General features: G+C 43.3%; 2 protein-coding genes across 3 annotated transcripts; both read left to right on the forward strand.

Moving 5' to 3' along the window:
- The first annotated feature begins 2 nt into the window (after window positions 1-2).
- LOC115516788 (histidine--tRNA ligase, mitochondrial) lies at window positions 3-7,685 on the forward strand. Of its 2 annotated transcripts, XM_032593025.1 has the most exons (14): window positions 3-18; window positions 107-255; window positions 1,695-1,769; window positions 2,287-2,406; window positions 2,525-2,620; window positions 3,583-3,708; window positions 3,817-3,924; window positions 4,181-4,279; window positions 4,466-4,559; window positions 5,199-5,326; window positions 5,420-5,659; window positions 5,844-5,960; window positions 6,176-6,322; window positions 6,883-7,685. In XM_032593025.1, exons 2-14 carry the CDS (start codon window positions 148-150, stop codon window positions 6,940-6,942), a joined length of 1,518 nt encoding a protein of 505 aa, XP_032448916.1. In that variant the 5' UTR covers window positions 3-18; window positions 107-147; the 3' UTR covers window positions 6,943-7,685. The 2 variants fall into 2 exon arrangements, with proteins under 2 accessions (XP_032448916.1, XP_032448917.1); XM_032593026.1 differs by having other exon boundaries at window positions 3-255; window positions 1,617-1,769.
- A 771-nt stretch (window positions 7,686-8,456) lies between these two features.
- Window positions 8,457-15,900, forward strand: ZMAT2 (zinc finger matrin-type 2). Its single transcript, XM_030319934.1, has 6 exons — window positions 8,457-8,563; window positions 8,900-8,993; window positions 10,071-10,194; window positions 11,633-11,706; window positions 12,145-12,290; window positions 13,008-15,900. The coding sequence occupies exons 1-6, from the start codon at window positions 8,546-8,548 to the stop codon at window positions 13,149-13,151; spliced, it is 600 nt and encodes a 199-aa protein (XP_030175794.1). The 5' UTR covers window positions 8,457-8,545; the 3' UTR covers window positions 13,152-15,900.
- Window positions 15,901-16,197: the final 297 nt, after the last annotated feature.

The raw sequence follows: 16,197 nt of genomic DNA on the forward strand, positions 1-16,197 counted from the left end.
GCCAGTAGGGTTTGGAAGGTGCGGAAGTATTCTCTTTTCCAGGGTGTTGGGGCTACCTTCTGCAGCGCTGTGCACCCTTACTGGGTCCGACCTGCTTCGTTCCCAGGTCTTGGCGTCTGTCTCGGAAAAGGGCTTTCTTGCTACACGATGCCCCCGTTCGGATTCCTGCACATGAGGGCTTGGGCTTCACTGTTTGGCCAGCTTCTGCGGTCGCCCCGTGCTGTGTGCATCAGGGAGGTCCATTTTCATAGCCAGGTGAGCCAGGCTGAGTGGTCTGTCGGGGCAGGATCTCCAGATCCGGAGCAGGGATTCGCGGCCTGCACTCCATTAGTATTGTCAGGGTTTTTTGAGTAGTTTAGGGGTACTAAGCTAAGCGTTTTAGATGCTTTGTCATTTAATCCTCATAGCAGTCTTGAGAGGTTGTGATTATTTCCATTTTATTGTTGAGGAAACAGTAAGCTAGGTTAAATGATTTATCTACGGATACATTTATAATATAGGTCCACAATCCCATATGTGAACCTCTTGGGGTCAAACACATTCTTTTTTTTAATTTATTTATTAACGTTTATTCATTTTCTGGGAGACAGAGAGAGACAGAGCATGAGCGGGAAAGGGGCAGAGAGAGGGAGACACAGAATCTGAAGCAGACTCCAGGCTCTGAGCTGTGCGCACAGAGCCCGATGCGGCGCTCAAACTCACGAACTGAGAGATCATGACCTGAGCCGAAGCCGCTCAACCGACTGAGCCACCCAAGCGCCCCAGAGTCAAACACATTCTTAAGCAAAGTATATGAATATTCCCATTAAGTGAGATGACTGAAGCCCATAAGTGGGCTGAGTTCACATTAGAATTTACCTCAAAATGAGCAACGCCCATCCCTTCAAAAACAAACAAAACAAAACAAAAAAACATTTTCGGTTTTTAGAGGTTTTAGGATTTTGGAATTGCAGAGGAAGGATTGTCATCCTTTGGAGGAGAGAATCCGCCAAAATATGGAACTCTCACACCCTCTATATTTCAGAAAGGAGCATACAGCCTTCTGCTAATAAACAAACTACCGAATCTGTTTTACTTTGTCAAACACCCTAGCAGAGGCTTTGCTATCATAAATAACAGGGTTCAGATCTTGTTATTAATTTTCAGTCACAGCATCCTACCAATCTGGCTTTTTTTAGTTAAAATTGGATATCCATTCCTGTTCATTCCATGGGCATGTTCTGTGTTTTGGGCTCGTTCTTTTCTGTCTTCAGGTTGCTTTTTCCATGTCTCTAAGCCTAATGACTGCTGCTATCTTATTAAAAATTTATGGTTTTGCTCTTTGAGTAGGAATTGAGAATTGTAGATCATACTAATCCCTACTCCTGGATGGTTGGCGGTGGTAGTGGTGGGTTGTTTTGTGCCTTCATTGTTCTCAGGTGCTTAAGCTTTTTCAGATGTTTAAAATCACCAAATATAGTGAATACATTTAAAAACAACAACTATGATAAAGACCTGACCTCATATGTATTACATATATAATGCACGTACAACATATGTTTTAGAGTGAGGCTGAGATTGGAGTAGATAAAACATTGTTCAGTCTGCATGTTGCTCAGGGCCAAATGTCTTTGTAGGTCTGGACATAGGGCCAGAAGTGTCACAGGTCTGGACAGTCTTGAAAGGAGCACACCTCACATTCCTTTTTCTGACAGTTTGCAGAGGCAATGTTAACATCCCAACTGAAACCACAACAAGAGAAATCAAATTTTATCATCAAGACCCCAAAGGTAATGCCCTTTTCCCTACCCTGTCCTATTAGGGTTCCTTGGAGGACTGCCCTCAGTTCTTCCTTCTGCTCTGCTTGTCTCTTCCTAATCCCTTTTAATGTCTTTTTAGATGAATAAAAAAAAAAAATTCCCTATTCTTTTCTTTTTTTTTTTTTTTAACGTTTATTTATTTTTGAGCCAGAGAGAGACAGAGCATGAACAGGGGAGGGGCAGAGAGAGAGGGAGACACAGAATCTGAAACAGGCTCCAGGCTCTGAGCTGTCAGCACAGAGCCTGATGCGGGGCTCGAACTCACGGACCGTGAGATCATGACCTGAGCCGAAGTCGGACACTTAACCGACTGAGCCACCCAGGTGCCCCCAAAATTCCCTATTCTTGAGATATTTATGAGGATCATTCATCTGAATTCAAAGAGATTTCAACTTCAGACCTTCGATTATAGATGTTGTTTAACTCTTTGTCTTAAATGGACTTGTTTTTTGTCTTTGTTTTGGCCATGGCTCCTATTGGTTTCTAGGGCACCAGAGATCTTAGTCCCCAGCAGATGGTTGTGAGGGAGAAAATTCTTGATATGGTTGTTGGCTGCTTTAAACGTCATGGAGCAAAGAGGTTAGATACTCCCGCATTTGAGCTAAAGGTAAGAAGGAAAAACTTTTGGGACTCCATTTCTTCACCTGTCTTCAGTTTTTGAAAGAACTTTTAGCCTGTGTTTTGGAGTCCTTTGAACTGTGGCATTTTTTGTTTGATCCCTGCAGGAAATGCTCACTGAGAAGTATGGAGAGGACTCTGGGCTCATCTATGATCTGAAGGATCAGGGTGGAGAGCTGTTGTCCCTGCGCTATGACCTTACTGTATCTTTCTAAGTGTTGGAGACTGACATTTCTTTCCAAACCCAGATGACTTTCTTTGACAAAAGGGACAAAAGTGCCTCTGGGCCCCCTACGTCTGTTTGCAGCAGCCTTTACTTCTAGTTCCTCCCAGAAAGCAATTCTGCCAGCAGAGCCTGGCCTGGAGTGTTGTCATTTAACTTCATTATGTATCAGAATCTCTTGTGGAAGCCTGGAGAAATACAGATTTCTGGCCCTTACCCCCAGATATTCTTAATTCTATAGCTGGAGTGGGGCTCAGCAATGTACATTGTAAACAGGCGTCTGGGGTCACGAAGGGGCAGGTGGTTCTTGACCTCTATTTTAAAAAACATCGACAGGGGCGCCTGGGTGGCGCAGTCGGTTAAGCGTCCGACTTCAGCCAGGTCACGATCTCGCGGTCCGGGAGTTCGAGCCCCGCGTCAGGCTCTGGGCTGATGGCTCAGAGCCTGGAGCCTGTTTCCGATTCTGTGTCTCCCTCTCTCTCTGCCCCTCCCCCGTTCATGCTCTGTCTCTCTCTGTCCCAAAAATAAATAAACGTTGAAAAAAAAAATAAAAATAAAAAACATCGACATAGTTGCAAGGAAATCCAGGTTCTGAAACTTGACTATTTTGAAATGGTTGAGAATTGATCTGAATAGGAAGTAATAGCCCATACTTGGAAGTTCTTGGAGCATTTCTGTTTCATTCAGTGGCCAGTAGGCCAGCTTCTCCTGCTTTTTACTGAACTTGCACTTTTGCTTGGAGAGATTCCTTCATTCCTTTATATATATTGAATGTCAAGCACTGTTAGGCATTGGGAATAGTGGGAAACAAGACAGAGAAGGTCCTTGTTTTCATCCTAGTGGATGAGATCCAGTTGATAATGGCCCATTCCTCTCAAATGTCTACACACTGGGCCTAAGCTTTGGATGTAGTATCCTTTCTCCTTAACTTATTTATGTGAGGTTCCTTTTGCTCGTTATCTGGCCATGAATAAGGTGAAGAAGATGAAACGTTACCATGTTGGAAAAGTGTGGCGGCGGGAGAGCCCAACCATAGTCCAAGGCCGCTACAGGGAGTTCTGCCAGTGTGTAAGTGACCTGATGGGGGCAGCATGATTTGATAGTTTGGGAGGCTACAACCTGAGAACTGGCTACTCCGTGAAGATTTTTTTTCCCCCATCTTTTTCGTTGTTGTAGGATTTTGACATTGCTGGTCAGTTTGATCCTATGATCCCTGACGCAGAGTGTTTGAAGATCATGTGTGAAATTCTTAGTGGATTGCAGCTGGGGGACTTCATCATTAAGGTGAGACCAGGGCTAAGGACTGAGGGGAAAAATCTGGATTTGGCCTGATTATGTCCTAAAACATAGGTGACCCCAGCCTTTAATCCTATAGATCTGGCATTTTCTCAGAACAGTTATTTAATTTTATCTATATCTATATAGTCATCCTATGAAATTTTTTTCTGTCATTTTTATGAGACAGGCTAGTAGGGACTGCCATTGTTTTGAGGGAAAGGGCATTGACGTGGCACTTGTGTTACTTCCACTGAGTTCCCAGGTCAATGATCGGCGGATTTTGGATGGGATGTTTGCTGTCTGCGGTGTTCCTGAAAGCAAGTTCCATGCCATCTGCTCCTCGATAGACAAACTAGACAAGGTAACAAAAAAGACATGTTTTAGTAGACCATATCCGAGTCTCTGCCTGCCCTCAAATCTATACCCCTGTCGCTGGATTTCCTGAGCTGCCTCTGACTTTGCTGAGTATAATGTTAGGTACTCATGACATTTCCAGTTAGATAAAGAAGGATTTTGGAACTGGGCTAATATTTGGGTGTTTGCACAGATATCTTGGAAAGATGTGAGACATGAGATGGTGGCAAAGAAAGGCCTGGCTCCTGAAGTGGCTGATAGAATTGGGGACTATGTTCAATGTCATGGTAAGAACCAGGGTTTTGTGGGCTATGTGATAGAAGTGGAGTGAGGGTGATGGGTGTACAAACTTCTGCCTCTGAAACAGCTCCTTTCTGAAGATGTGTGACATCAGAACCTGGCCTGAATTTAATTTCACTTTTACTTAGTGTAACCACTCTGTGTCCTCAGATGGCAAAAGCAGAGGTGAGTCTGGTCATAAGACATCAGGATTTTTTTTTTTTAATTTTTTTTTAATGTTTATTTATTTTTGAGTTTTTTTTTTTTTTTTTTTTTTTTTTTTTAATAAGAAAATGAAGAGGAGTAGGAGCACCTGGGTTGCTCATTCGGTTAAGTGTCTGACTCCTGATTTTGGTTCAGGTCATGATCTCATGAGTCATGGGATCGAGCCCCGAGTTCGGCTGTGCACTGACTCAGCAGAGCTTACTTGGGATTCTTTCTCTCTCCCTCTCTATCTGCCCCTCCCCCACTGGCCCACTTCTGCATGCATTTGTGAGAGCTTACTCTCTCTTTCTCTCTCAAAACAAGTAAATAAACATTAAAAAATAAAGTAAGGAGGACTGGCTGGAACAAATTAGGAATAAATTTGGATAAAACAAATCTGGGTGAATAGCACAGACCTTATTTCTCCCCATATGTCTCCCTAGGTGGGGTTTCCTTGATAGAGCAAATGTTCCAGGATCCTAGACTATCACAGAACAAGCAGGCTCTAGATGGCCTGGGGGACTTGAAGCTGCTATTTGAATACCTGACTTTATTTGGAATTGCTGAGAAGGTAAGCTGAGTTGGCAGTGGACCTTTTGCTGAGCTTTGGGGCTCTCAGGGTCCTGAGTGTTTTCTGGGACTTACTATAGCCTTGTTCCCACAGATCTCTTTTGACCTAAGCCTAGCTCGGGGCCTGGACTACTATACTGGAGTAATCTATGAAGCAGTGCTACTACAGACCCCGACTCAGGCTCAGGAGTCCTTCAATGTGGGCAGTGTGGCTGCTGGTGGACGCTATGATAAGCTGGTGGGCATGTTTGACCCCAAGGGCCACAAGGTGCCGTGTGTGGGACTCAGTATTGGGGTAGAGCGAATCTTCTCTATTGTGGAGCAGAGGATGAAGGTAGGTCTTAGGTTGGGGTGGAGTGGGGCTAGAGACTTAAACTCCTGTTTTTGGATATACAGTGGGACTGTTTTTCTGATGATTCTTTTTGTCCTTTTTTTTTTTTTTTTTTTAAGTTTCTGATGCACAGGAAGTTTTGGCTTTTTTTTTATTAGTTTTATGTTTTTCCTCTCTCTTTAATCAGACTTTTGGTCAGAAGATACGGACTACAGAGACCCAAGTGTTTGTGGCCACACCACAGAAGAACTTTCTTCATGAACGGTTGAAGCTAATTGCAGAACTTTGGGATGCTGGGATCAAGGTATGATAAATCTGATATCCAGGTCATCTAGGTATATGTGGACATTCAGGTGGCCATTTCTACCTTATGCAAGGTGGAACTTAAGAAATTTCTGGTCTTCACTAAAGTGTCTTCTAGTAGAAGGGTTAGGTACTTATTTCTTTGGCAATGCTTGTTCCTGGGGTTGAGTAGTGTGGTTATTCCTCAGCCCCTTACTCTGTCTTCACTGTTTTCAGGCAGAGCTGCTGTATAAAAACAACCCTAAACTACTAACGCAACTGCACTACTGTGAGGACATGGGCATTCCACTGGTGGTCATTATTGGTGAGCAAGAAATGAAAGAAGGGATAATCAAGCTTCGTTCAGTGGCCAGCAGGGAGGAGGTGAGTGGGGGAAATGGAAGGCACCAAGGGTTTCTATCTTTCTTAGATTCTTTTTTGTTTTTGTTTTTGTTTTTAATGTTTAATTATTTTGAGAGAGAGAGAGAGCATACTTTGCAAGTGGGTGAGCAAGGGAGGGGTAGAGAGAGAATCCCAAGGAGGCTTCACACTGTCAGCATAGAGCCCAGTGCAGAGCTCAACCTCACAGACTGTGAGATCATGACCTGAGCCTAAATCAAGAGTCAGATGCTTAAATGACTGAGCTACTCAAGCTCCCCTAAAGATTTTATTTCTTCAGTAATCTCAGCACCCATCATGGGGCTCAAACTCAGAACTCTAAGATTAAGAGTCACATGCTCTATTCACTGAGCGAGACAGGTGCCCCAGGTATTAGAATCTCTTGAGGGCATACATTGCCCATTCCAGCTTGGAGCCCATACTTCTCCCTGTTGGTTGCATAAGTAGTGGGAGCAGATGCAGAGTAAAATGCATGTGGAAAAGCAGTGACTAAGAATCTAGTATCACTCTATAGTTTGTCACATGAAGTTTCTTTTATGTTACAGGTGGCTATTAAACGGGAAAATCTTGTGGCTGAAATTCAGAAGCGACTATCTGAGTCTTGACTCTTGACTCTTGCCTGATTGCCATCTGCTGCTCTTTCTAGAAAATGTTTCTTCTAGAACTGAGTTGCTGATGGACTTCACAACTGCTGGCCAGGCTGGGTGACAAGTTCCTCTGCCTCCTCCATCCTTTCTGGGTACAGAACTGTGGAAGGCCCTGAGGACTCCTGGGCTAGTGCAAGCAGCTATTCTGCATGGGTGCAGATAGCTGGTAATGTGAAAGAGACATGCTCTAACTGCAGAGGCAGAATTGAAGTGCCATTGAATGCTGCCAATAGGTACTGAGATGGTTGCTTTTAGCAAAGCTCTAGGAAAGTTGCCTAAGGCTGAGACCATTGAGACCAAAAGTCAGAATCTTAGCCTTCTACTGTGGCTTCTGAACCAGATTCTGGGGAATTTGTCCACAGTCTGCCCTTGGCCTGTCCAGGGAGTTTTGGGAGACAGCAAAGAAGGGGGAACAGCTACTTTCTCTTTTGTTTGAGGACAGAGATGCTATCCTGAGGGCAAAGTAGTGCTCATATTGATATGGCATGTCTCTAGCCCATCCACATAGATTGAGGCTGTCTGTTTAGTAATTTTGAATGTTGAATTTAATAGGTGACTTGATGCAGTGGTCTAATCTTTTGAGATTTTGGAGACCATTTCCTGTGCCAGAATTACTACTCTGACTATATTCCATATTCTCCTATGGAGGTGACCTTTCTAGAAGTGATTGGATAATGTATTAAATAAAATATTAAATGAAGTAGCTTGGGTGATTTGTCATCAAGAGATTGGTTTGCATAGACCATAGAAAATGCTTGAGTGTACACTAGAGAATTCTGAGAGCTAGGAGCAACCTCCCTGGGGTGATGCTTCTGTATTCAGTGAATGGAGCAGTCATAGTTCCCGACTGCTGCCCATTAACCCCTCAACCCCCAGCTCAACACATAGTGAGTCATCTGTCAGAGTTCTTCACCCTACAGAGTTACTGATGACTGGCCTTTCCAAGTCCAATCATGTTAATTAAATTGTGCCCTATAGATTGAAAGACTGTAAGATTCCTCAGTTTAAGGAAAAATGAGTTAACCAAAGGGTGTTAGCGTTGCTTCAAAACAAGGAGAGAGTGTGCAAAAAGAATTTTGTATTTGTGCGTTGGGAAGGCTGCAATCTTTAAAAACACTGTGGTGTCAGGACCGTATCTTTAGTGCATACAGGTAAATGGGACACCTAGGACTCCTGATAACCGATTCAGCCTTAACGAAAACTTAGAAACTCTTGGCAAACGCACGCAAAATTGCTTAGATCAGAGGGCGCTGATCTGGACCGTTGCCTCGTTTGTAAAATAGACGAGTCGAACTAAATCAGCCCTTCAACGCACGTTTTGAAAGCCTGGGGAAAGAAACGTTTGTAGGCATCCTTACTTCCGTGTTGCTTCAAACCCCCCCTTGCGCATGCGTCATTTTCTTGGGTCAGAGGAGGGGCCAACAAGCTTGTTTAAGAAGCCCTCCAGTCCTTAGCTCGTTTATAACACGAGACTCTGAGCTTATTGGAGGGCAAGCCTGCTTTACGGCTCAAGGCCGCTTTTTACGTCATTTTCCGGCTTCCCATTCACTTCGCAGTGAAGATGGCGTCCGGCAGCGGGGTAGGTGTTGTGTGTGTGTGGAGGCTTTGGTCGGGCGGGGGGCAGAGGGTGGCTTCTCAGTGCGGAATATCCTGCAGCCGGCTGGCTTCTCGACACCTCCTTGTGGTGTAATGGCCCGGATTCAAGAGCTTCCCCGTGGGGCTCTGGTTCAGGGTTTGTGGAATCGCGGAGGTCTCTTGGGTTTGGGTCCTGAGGCTACCTTAGTCTGGTGTGGTCTGGAGAGTCTTCGCTCTCCACAGGTCCGCGGGACGCCGTGCCGCGTAGACGCGGGTCTTTCCATTTCTCTAGGGGTCGGACGTGATTAGCGACGAATCTTGAGCGCTTTTTTCTCTACAGACGAAAAACTTGGACTTTCGCCGAAAGTGGGACAAAGATGAATATGAGAAGCTTGCCGAGAAGAGGCTCACGGAAGAGAGAGAAAAGAAGGATGGTGCGTGCCTGCTCCGTCAAGGGCTGTGGGTATAGTAGAGGCGAAGCCATAGCTGGGAGCCGGTGGGGAGTTGAAATGCATTGACCTTTTACGCCGTGTAACCTCTGGCAGAGCGTTGCCTCCCTGCCCCTTGAGTTCTTAATGTATAAAATGAGAGCAAGAAGAAGGACTGAAGCGGTTTTGAGGTGTTTTCCCCTCTGTTTCTTCTACTTCCTTGCTCTCCTTTTGCTTGGCTCATTTCGTACTTTCCTGAAGTACAGATAAGAGAGTGGAATCCTTAGTAGTGACAGAAAAGAAGTGGAGTATTTTGTTGCTGTGCATTCTGCTATTGAGGCTGGCTTCTTTCCCTTGAAGTCACTTAAGGGGAAGAAGAACTGGCTCAGTTAAGACCTTTCCCTGTAGTCTGAGAAGAGCAAGGGTACTACTAAGGAGTGTGTGATTTTTTTTTTTTTTTTTAAGCTGATGCTCAGTAGTACTGCTCCCTATGTACAGTGTTGGGAGTTGGTGCTCCTCTCCTAGATAGAGATTCCACTGTACAAAAATAAATGTCTTATTTTCTGTTTTCAAACGTATACATTCTTCTTTCATTTTAGTTTCACACCATCTTGTACACACTAACCCTTTTAGTTTTTATGTAATTTGTACAGTAGTGCCAGCCACATAACAGGTATTTCCTGAATATTGATCTTTAAAAATTTTCCCCAGCCCTGTGAAGATTCTTTTCTGTGTTAATGCTTGGGGTATCTGTCTGAAAGTGTCTTTGCTCTTTTAAAAGTTCGCTTTTTGTGAAAATTCAGAACTCCTCCTTTCAATTCAGTTAATCAATAAAAAAACTTTGCTTTTAGACTTGTTGGCTTTAAAGTGGATAAAAGCTGTACATAGTTTAGGGATTGCTTATCATTTTTCCTGTGTCGAGATTCTGTCTTGGTGCTGCTAGAAGTGCTCCTTGTGTCCCTGGCTTTGGGTTCAAGAAAGAAATGAGAGTAGACACCTGTATTTTGGGTATCATGCATTTCTTTTCCTCTCTGCTTCAAGAACTGAAGTATTGAAGAAACTTTCTCCTCTATTATACTTTAGGAAAACCAGTGCAGCCAGTCAAAAGGGAGCTCCTCCGGCATAGAGACTACAAGGTGGACCTGGAATCCAAGCTTGGGAAGACAATTGTCATTACTAAGACCACACCACAATCAGAGATGGGAGGGTGAGTGACTTTTCATCTTTCTCAGGAGCCAGGAATAGGTATAATAAACTCTTTGTTGCTTTTAGCAGGTGTTGAGGAGGTTCCCTGGCCCCAGGATAACAACCTTGTTGCCTACAATTCTACCTTAAAGTTTGTTTTTCTTTGTTCCCCCAAGGTCTCAACTAAACATAACAGTGTCTCTAGGAGGAGTCACTCGGTAGGCTTATTCATACTAGTACTGTAAGTGCTACTTAATATTTTAAAGAAGAAATGAGGAAAAGAACTACTGAAGAGATATTTAGGGGAGAGATTAGGTGGAGATAGAATGGAGCCTAGGAGCTGTTGAATAAAGGGAGTTGAGGTTCCAGACTGGCTGCAGAGGCTGTAGTTGTTATGGATTGCTTGGTTATACACCTTCTTCCTGACTACCTGCCTCCCATGGTAAGAAGTGTCCTACAACAACTCTTTATTCTTTTGCCCACCACTACTACTTCCATGTTCACTTAGTCTTTCTAGCAGGAGGGCAAAACAGATAGCAATGAATGACATGTCTGAATTGCTTAGAAAATCCACTAACGTCATTCCTCTTGTATTCGTTCTCTCTTACTTTGTAAGTTAACAAATCCAAAATTTAGCATCATGAAATAACAAATAGCTCACAATTTCTGTGTCTAAATAATCTGGGAAAGGCTTAGCAAGGTGGTTCTGGCTCAGGGTTTCACAAAGCTACAGTATAGGTGTCTGGTGGGTCTGCCTTCATCTGAGGTGTAAGTGGAGCTGAATCATTTGATTGAAGGCTTTTTCACGTGGCAGTGCTTTAGGGGCCTCAGTTCTTTGACCCATGGGCTTCTCCATAGTGCTGCTCCATAGTGGCTTCCCCAGGGTAAGACACGGACAGACTAAGACAGAAGCCACTTTTTTTTTAAATAACCTTATTTTGTAAGTGACATAGCATCACTTTTGACATATTCTTTTAGTCACAGACTAACCCTAGTACAAATTGGGAGGGGACTACACAAGGTAGGAATACCAGGAATTTTGGCGTCATGGAGGTTGGCTACCATATTCTTCCAAGAGATAAAGCTTTATGAAAATCAGACGTGCCTTCTTGTAAAAAGAAAATTTACCTAAAAAATAGGAGTTTTTTGGCTGAAAACATTAAGATCCTTATAGCTAGTGGGGCACCTGGGTGGCTCAGTCGGTTATGCGTCCGACTTCGGCTCAGGTCATAATCTCACGGTCCATGAGTTCGAGCCCCGCGTCGGGCTCTGTGCTGACAGCTCAGAGCCTGGAGCCCGTTTCAGATTCTGTGTCTCCCTCTCTCTCTGCCCCTCCCCTGTTCGTGCTCTGTCTCTCTCTGTCTCAAAAATAAATAAACATTAAAAAAAAAAAAACTAAAAAAAAAAAAAGATTCTTATAGCTAGATTTGACCACAAGTGCTATTTATTCTGTTTGCTAGGTATTACTGCAATGTCTGTGACTGTGTTGTGAAGGACTCCATCAACTTCCTGGATCACATTAATGGAAAGAAACGTAAGGCTTGGAGGTAGTTTATGCTTAGGGCTGGGTTTGGGGAAACGGTAGTTTCTGTTGGATCTTTTTTTAATGCCTGAGAAATACTCCAATTGCTTCAGTACAGGGCATCCTTTACTTCATTATCTAATGTTTCTGGAGGCCCTGGATGAGACACTGTTTCAAGCTTTCAACAAGAAGACCATGGTCTTTTCCATGGCCTAGCTGTCCCCACTGGTATGCATTTGCTCAGTAAAGGCAGTTGAACACCACTTGCATCTTGGCTATCTGTAGCTGCTGCTTCTGGGAACAAGTAAAGCCAACGGAGTTTTTTCCAGCCATAATTATTTTTGCTTTGTATTTTATGAGAAGTTTTTTTTTTTAATATAATGTCAAGAAAAGACTTTGAGGGACTGGGGATGTACTGACATTACCTTTTTCACTGTTGATCCCACCCAGATCAGCGAAATCTGGGCATGTCTATGCGTGTGGAACGTTCCACCTTGGATCAGGTGAAGAAACGTTTTGAAGTCAACAAGAAGAAGATGGAAGAGAAACAGAAGGATTATGATTTTGAGGAAAGGATGAAGGAGCTCAGAGAAGAAGTAAGGCTCTGCTGTTCTTTCATCTTTTATCCCCTAGCTTTGAGTTTTATGTTCTGAATCATGGGGAAGCATTCTTCCTCATTCCACTCCCACCCCCAGAGGATAATTGTATCCTGAATTTTTCTATATTGGGGGAAACCTTTACTGCCTTTGTTTGGGACTCTCATGATCTTAAGAATATGGCTCTAAACCTATTCTTTTTTCGTGGACTCTCTGGGCCTACTTACTTTTTTTCTTACTGCAGGAGGGATTAAATACACCTAGTCCCCAAAAGGCATGTGGAACCAGCCTGACTGGGTCAGAATTCTGTTTCCTTCACTTACTGGCTATGACTCTTGGGCAAGTTATAGAACTTCTCCATGTCTTGGTTTCCCCATATTAGAGATCTTAATATATAATCTACACAAAGCACATAGACCAATTCCTGGTATGTGCTGTGTGCCCCAGGATGATAGGTACTATTATGTGGTTTTGCTTCCATAACCTTTTTTAAGAACCAGAGATAACCTGGAACGTAGGACTGAGAAGTGCTCTTCACAGGCTAAAATTTCTCTTTGCTGTTTCTTATAATCTTTAGTGTGGCTTTTCTTCTGTTCTTAAAATTTTATTTGTCTTTAACTGCTTTCTCCTAAAGATAGAAAGGAATCTTGACCTCACTTGTCTCTTTCAATCTTTGGCTCAGGAATCTGAACTGATTCTGAGTGATTTCCCCCCTAGGAGGAAAAGGCCAAAGCCTACAAGAAAGAGAAACAGAAGGAGAAGAAAAGGAGGGCTGAGGAGGACTTGACATTTGAGGAGGATGATGAGATGGCAGCTGTGATGGGCTTCTCTGGCTTTGGTTCCACCAAGAAGAGTTACTGAGGCTTTCTATGCTTGGCCCTTTGCTAACTTTGTGTGTGAGGGGGGTCATTTTTTTCCGGGGTACTTGGGAAAGTCCTTAAGAGTGGCAATGGGGAGGGCTCGAGGGTGGGTGTTTGTGGTTTCCCTCTACTTTGGGAAAGAGCGCAGGATGCAGAGGAAATGCTGTGGCATGTTCCTTCAGCCTCAGTATGTCACTGGAGTCATAGGACCTCTGCCTGAGTTCCCAATAAAAACCTCTTCTGAGGCTGCTTTCCCTAAACTCCCCCTGCATCTTTCCCTCTTCATCTGTCCAACCTCTTACCTGAGCATACTACATTGATCCTGTGTTCTCCCTTTGTTTTAATTTTGGCTCTTGGCTTAGCCTGCAGCAGAAGGGTTCTCTGGGTCCCCAGTTTCCAGTTGCTAGCATATTTTTGACCAGCCTTCTATCCCCCTCAACCTCCTCTGGTTTTCTGCCACCTGTGCATGCATGTGTATTTCTGCCTGGGTCTGGTATGTGCGGGCGTGTGTGCATGAATTTGTCACATAGGGGGAGCCTGAGCTAGAACCTCAGAGCATTGCTGCCTTGGGGCCTGATGTTCTTGGCTCCTTCAGTGCATGTAACAGGAAATTAAATGGGACGAGTGTTTGGTGTGGTTTTTGTCTGGTGAGTTTTTTAACCTTTGTTCTTCATATGTAGACTGTTGAGCGTTTCCTGTTTGTTTCATTTTATTGAGGATTACTCTTTTTTTTCTTCCTTGTGAGCAGGCTCTTGGAAGAACCTGTTTGATGCAAAAAAGAAAAAGGAAAAAAAACTTCATATGGGAGCCCTTGGGTCTCAGAGACTGTTCAACATGTATAATAAATGGCATTGACTGGGCCTATTCACATTTGGTGGGAACATTCCATATTCTTCCCTGTGTATTGTTTTTTTCTTCATACACTGAGTATTTACATATAGAGCTTATTCTTTCTTCTCCCTTCATTTGAGTCCTGTCACTTTTTTTTCCCTAGGTTCCTTCAGCACGAGTTGTATTTTCCTCTGATGGGATGTGTATCCGGAGGAGACTGAACAAAACTTTTTCTCTAATTTTAGCCTCCTTTGGTCTCTTTTTTGGAACAGCAGAGTTGAGGGTTGAACTTAGTGTGTTCCTTATTATCTGCAGTTAGACTAAGCACAGGGTTACTGGATTTTGGCACTGTTGACATTTTCGGTTGGCTAATTCTTTGTTCTGGAGGCTGTCTTGTGCATTTTAGGATGTTTAGCAATATCCCTAGCCTCTGCTTGTAGTGCACCTCCTCCCCAAGTATGACAGCTAAGATGGTGTCCCCAGGATATGGTGAAATCCCTACTCCCAGCCCCATTCAGAACCACTGAGAAACTGCCTTCCCTACTTTGGTGTAACTTGAGCATTAGATCACACAGATTGCTGAACTAAAAAAAAAAAAAAAAAAAAAAAGCTTTGAAAATCCCTGGATTGGGTACTGTGTGTCCCAGGGATACAGAAGAAAAAAAATCAGTCCCTTAAATAAACCAACAATAGTTACACAAACTTCTGTATCCTGAAAAGAGGACTCTCTGGGTTAACTAGGCTGCCACCATATATGCCTTGTTTACGTTCTCTGCCTCACATAGCCCCCTTGAAGCATCTGAGTCACCTTTGGATCCCTTAAAGTACTATACTCTTTCATTTGGACTTTTGTACGTAATTCCCTTGCTGTCAGGCATAACTTGACTAATTTGTTTCTGACGCTGATTCTTGCCACTGGGAGCATTATGAATGTTATCTACTGGCTCAAGGCCTGGTTCAAAGTATCTTATACAATATTTGTTGGCCAATTGCAGGCAGATTAGTGGGTTCTTTGCTTAACAGTATTGTGTGCTCTACAGGTCCTTCAAGTCAGACTCTAGTAGTTAGGGCTGTTTTGCTCACCCTTTTAAGGCAGGCTGGAGAAAATATCAGTGAGCTGAATTCCTTCCATGATTCAGTACTCTTTAGGAAATCATCTAATTCACCTTGTCTTCACAGGATTTCCCTCCCTCTTTGGTACAGTGGAATCTTAACTCGAGTCACCCCTACTAAAAAAGCAATTCTAAATTCCAGGTTCTCTAAATTCTCTTGGGACTAACAAGTGGTTTGAGTCTCTAAGGAGTATGTCTAGGTAATGAGTGTATGAAGGGATTCAAGGCGGTGACTTGAAAAGGTGGAGGGTGGGGTTGGAGAAAGGAGGTGGGATGGAGGTGGGGTGGGGTGAGGAGGTGGGATGGAAATTTAGGAGCCCAGAGCAATCCCAGATAACTCAGAAATCTCTGGAAGAGAAACTTATTTGATGTTTGTGGTCTTTCTAAAATCCATGGAAATTTTGCATTTTGGTTGAGGAATATGCCTGTGACTTGCCTACATGTGTTCATTTATTCAGTGATTACTGAGATGCTGACCATGTTCTAGGCCCTGGTATTGTTTTCTGGAGCAAGGCATCAAGGCTCAGCTGTCATGGAATTTACATTCTGGTGGAATTGCCTTTTAAAGTACCTAGGGGACAAAAGATTGGATGGTTTCAGATCATTCTGTGGCTTCAGGCACCCCCTGGGACTCTTGAGCCTCTCCCATAGTCCCCCCTCCAAAGTCTTAAATGTGGAGACTTTAGCATTTCTACTCATGTCTATCCTAAAAACATACCTGTGTATGTGTACATATACTTCTAAGGGTGTTTACTGCAGGTTTATTTAACAGTGAAACATTTAAAATAAAACACATTTATTCTTGAATATAGTGCAGCCATTACTATATATATGAATTAGATCTGTGTACTAACAAGAAAGATCAAGACCTGTTAAGTAAAAGCACAAAAACAATACCAGACAAACTGATTTCCACAAACTTCCAACCCCCTTCATAAAACTATATTGTGTGTCCAGTGAAATATATAGATTGAGAAAAAGGTCTGGAAGATGCATAATGAAATTATAACTGGTTAACTGGAGAAAGTAGGAATGGGAAGAGAAAGGTTAGCTGTTTAACAGTACACATGAAAGGAATAGAATATTCATGTGGGTTTAAAATTT

This window comes from Lynx canadensis, chromosome A1 (genome assembly GCF_007474595.2).
Source record: "Lynx canadensis isolate LIC74 chromosome A1, mLynCan4.pri.v2, whole genome shotgun sequence".
NCBI classification, from domain to species: domain Eukaryota; kingdom Metazoa; phylum Chordata; class Mammalia; order Carnivora; family Felidae; genus Lynx; species Lynx canadensis.

Excerpts from the sequence above, each read along its gene's own strand:
- ZMAT2 (XM_030319934.1), top strand. Across the intron at positions 8,994-10,070 it reads AGAGAGAGAAAAGAAGGATG|GAAAACCAGTGCAGCCAGTC; the intron begins GTGCGTGCCTGC and ends ATTATACTTTAG. Across the intron at positions 12,291-13,007 it reads TGAAGGAGCTCAGAGAAGAA|GAGGAAAAGGCCAAAGCCTA; the intron begins GTAAGGCTCTGC and ends TTTCCCCCCTAG.
- LOC115516788 (XM_032593025.1), top strand. The coding sequence starts at position 148 with ATGCCCCCGTTCGGATTCCTGCACATGAGGGCTTGGGCTTCACTGTTT. Across the intron at positions 3,925-4,180 it reads TGGGGGACTTCATCATTAAG|GTCAATGATCGGCGGATTTT; the intron begins GTGAGACCAGGG and ends CTGAGTTCCCAG. Across the intron at positions 4,560-5,198 it reads GGACTATGTTCAATGTCATG|GTGGGGTTTCCTTGATAGAG; the intron begins GTAAGAACCAGG and ends ATGTCTCCCTAG.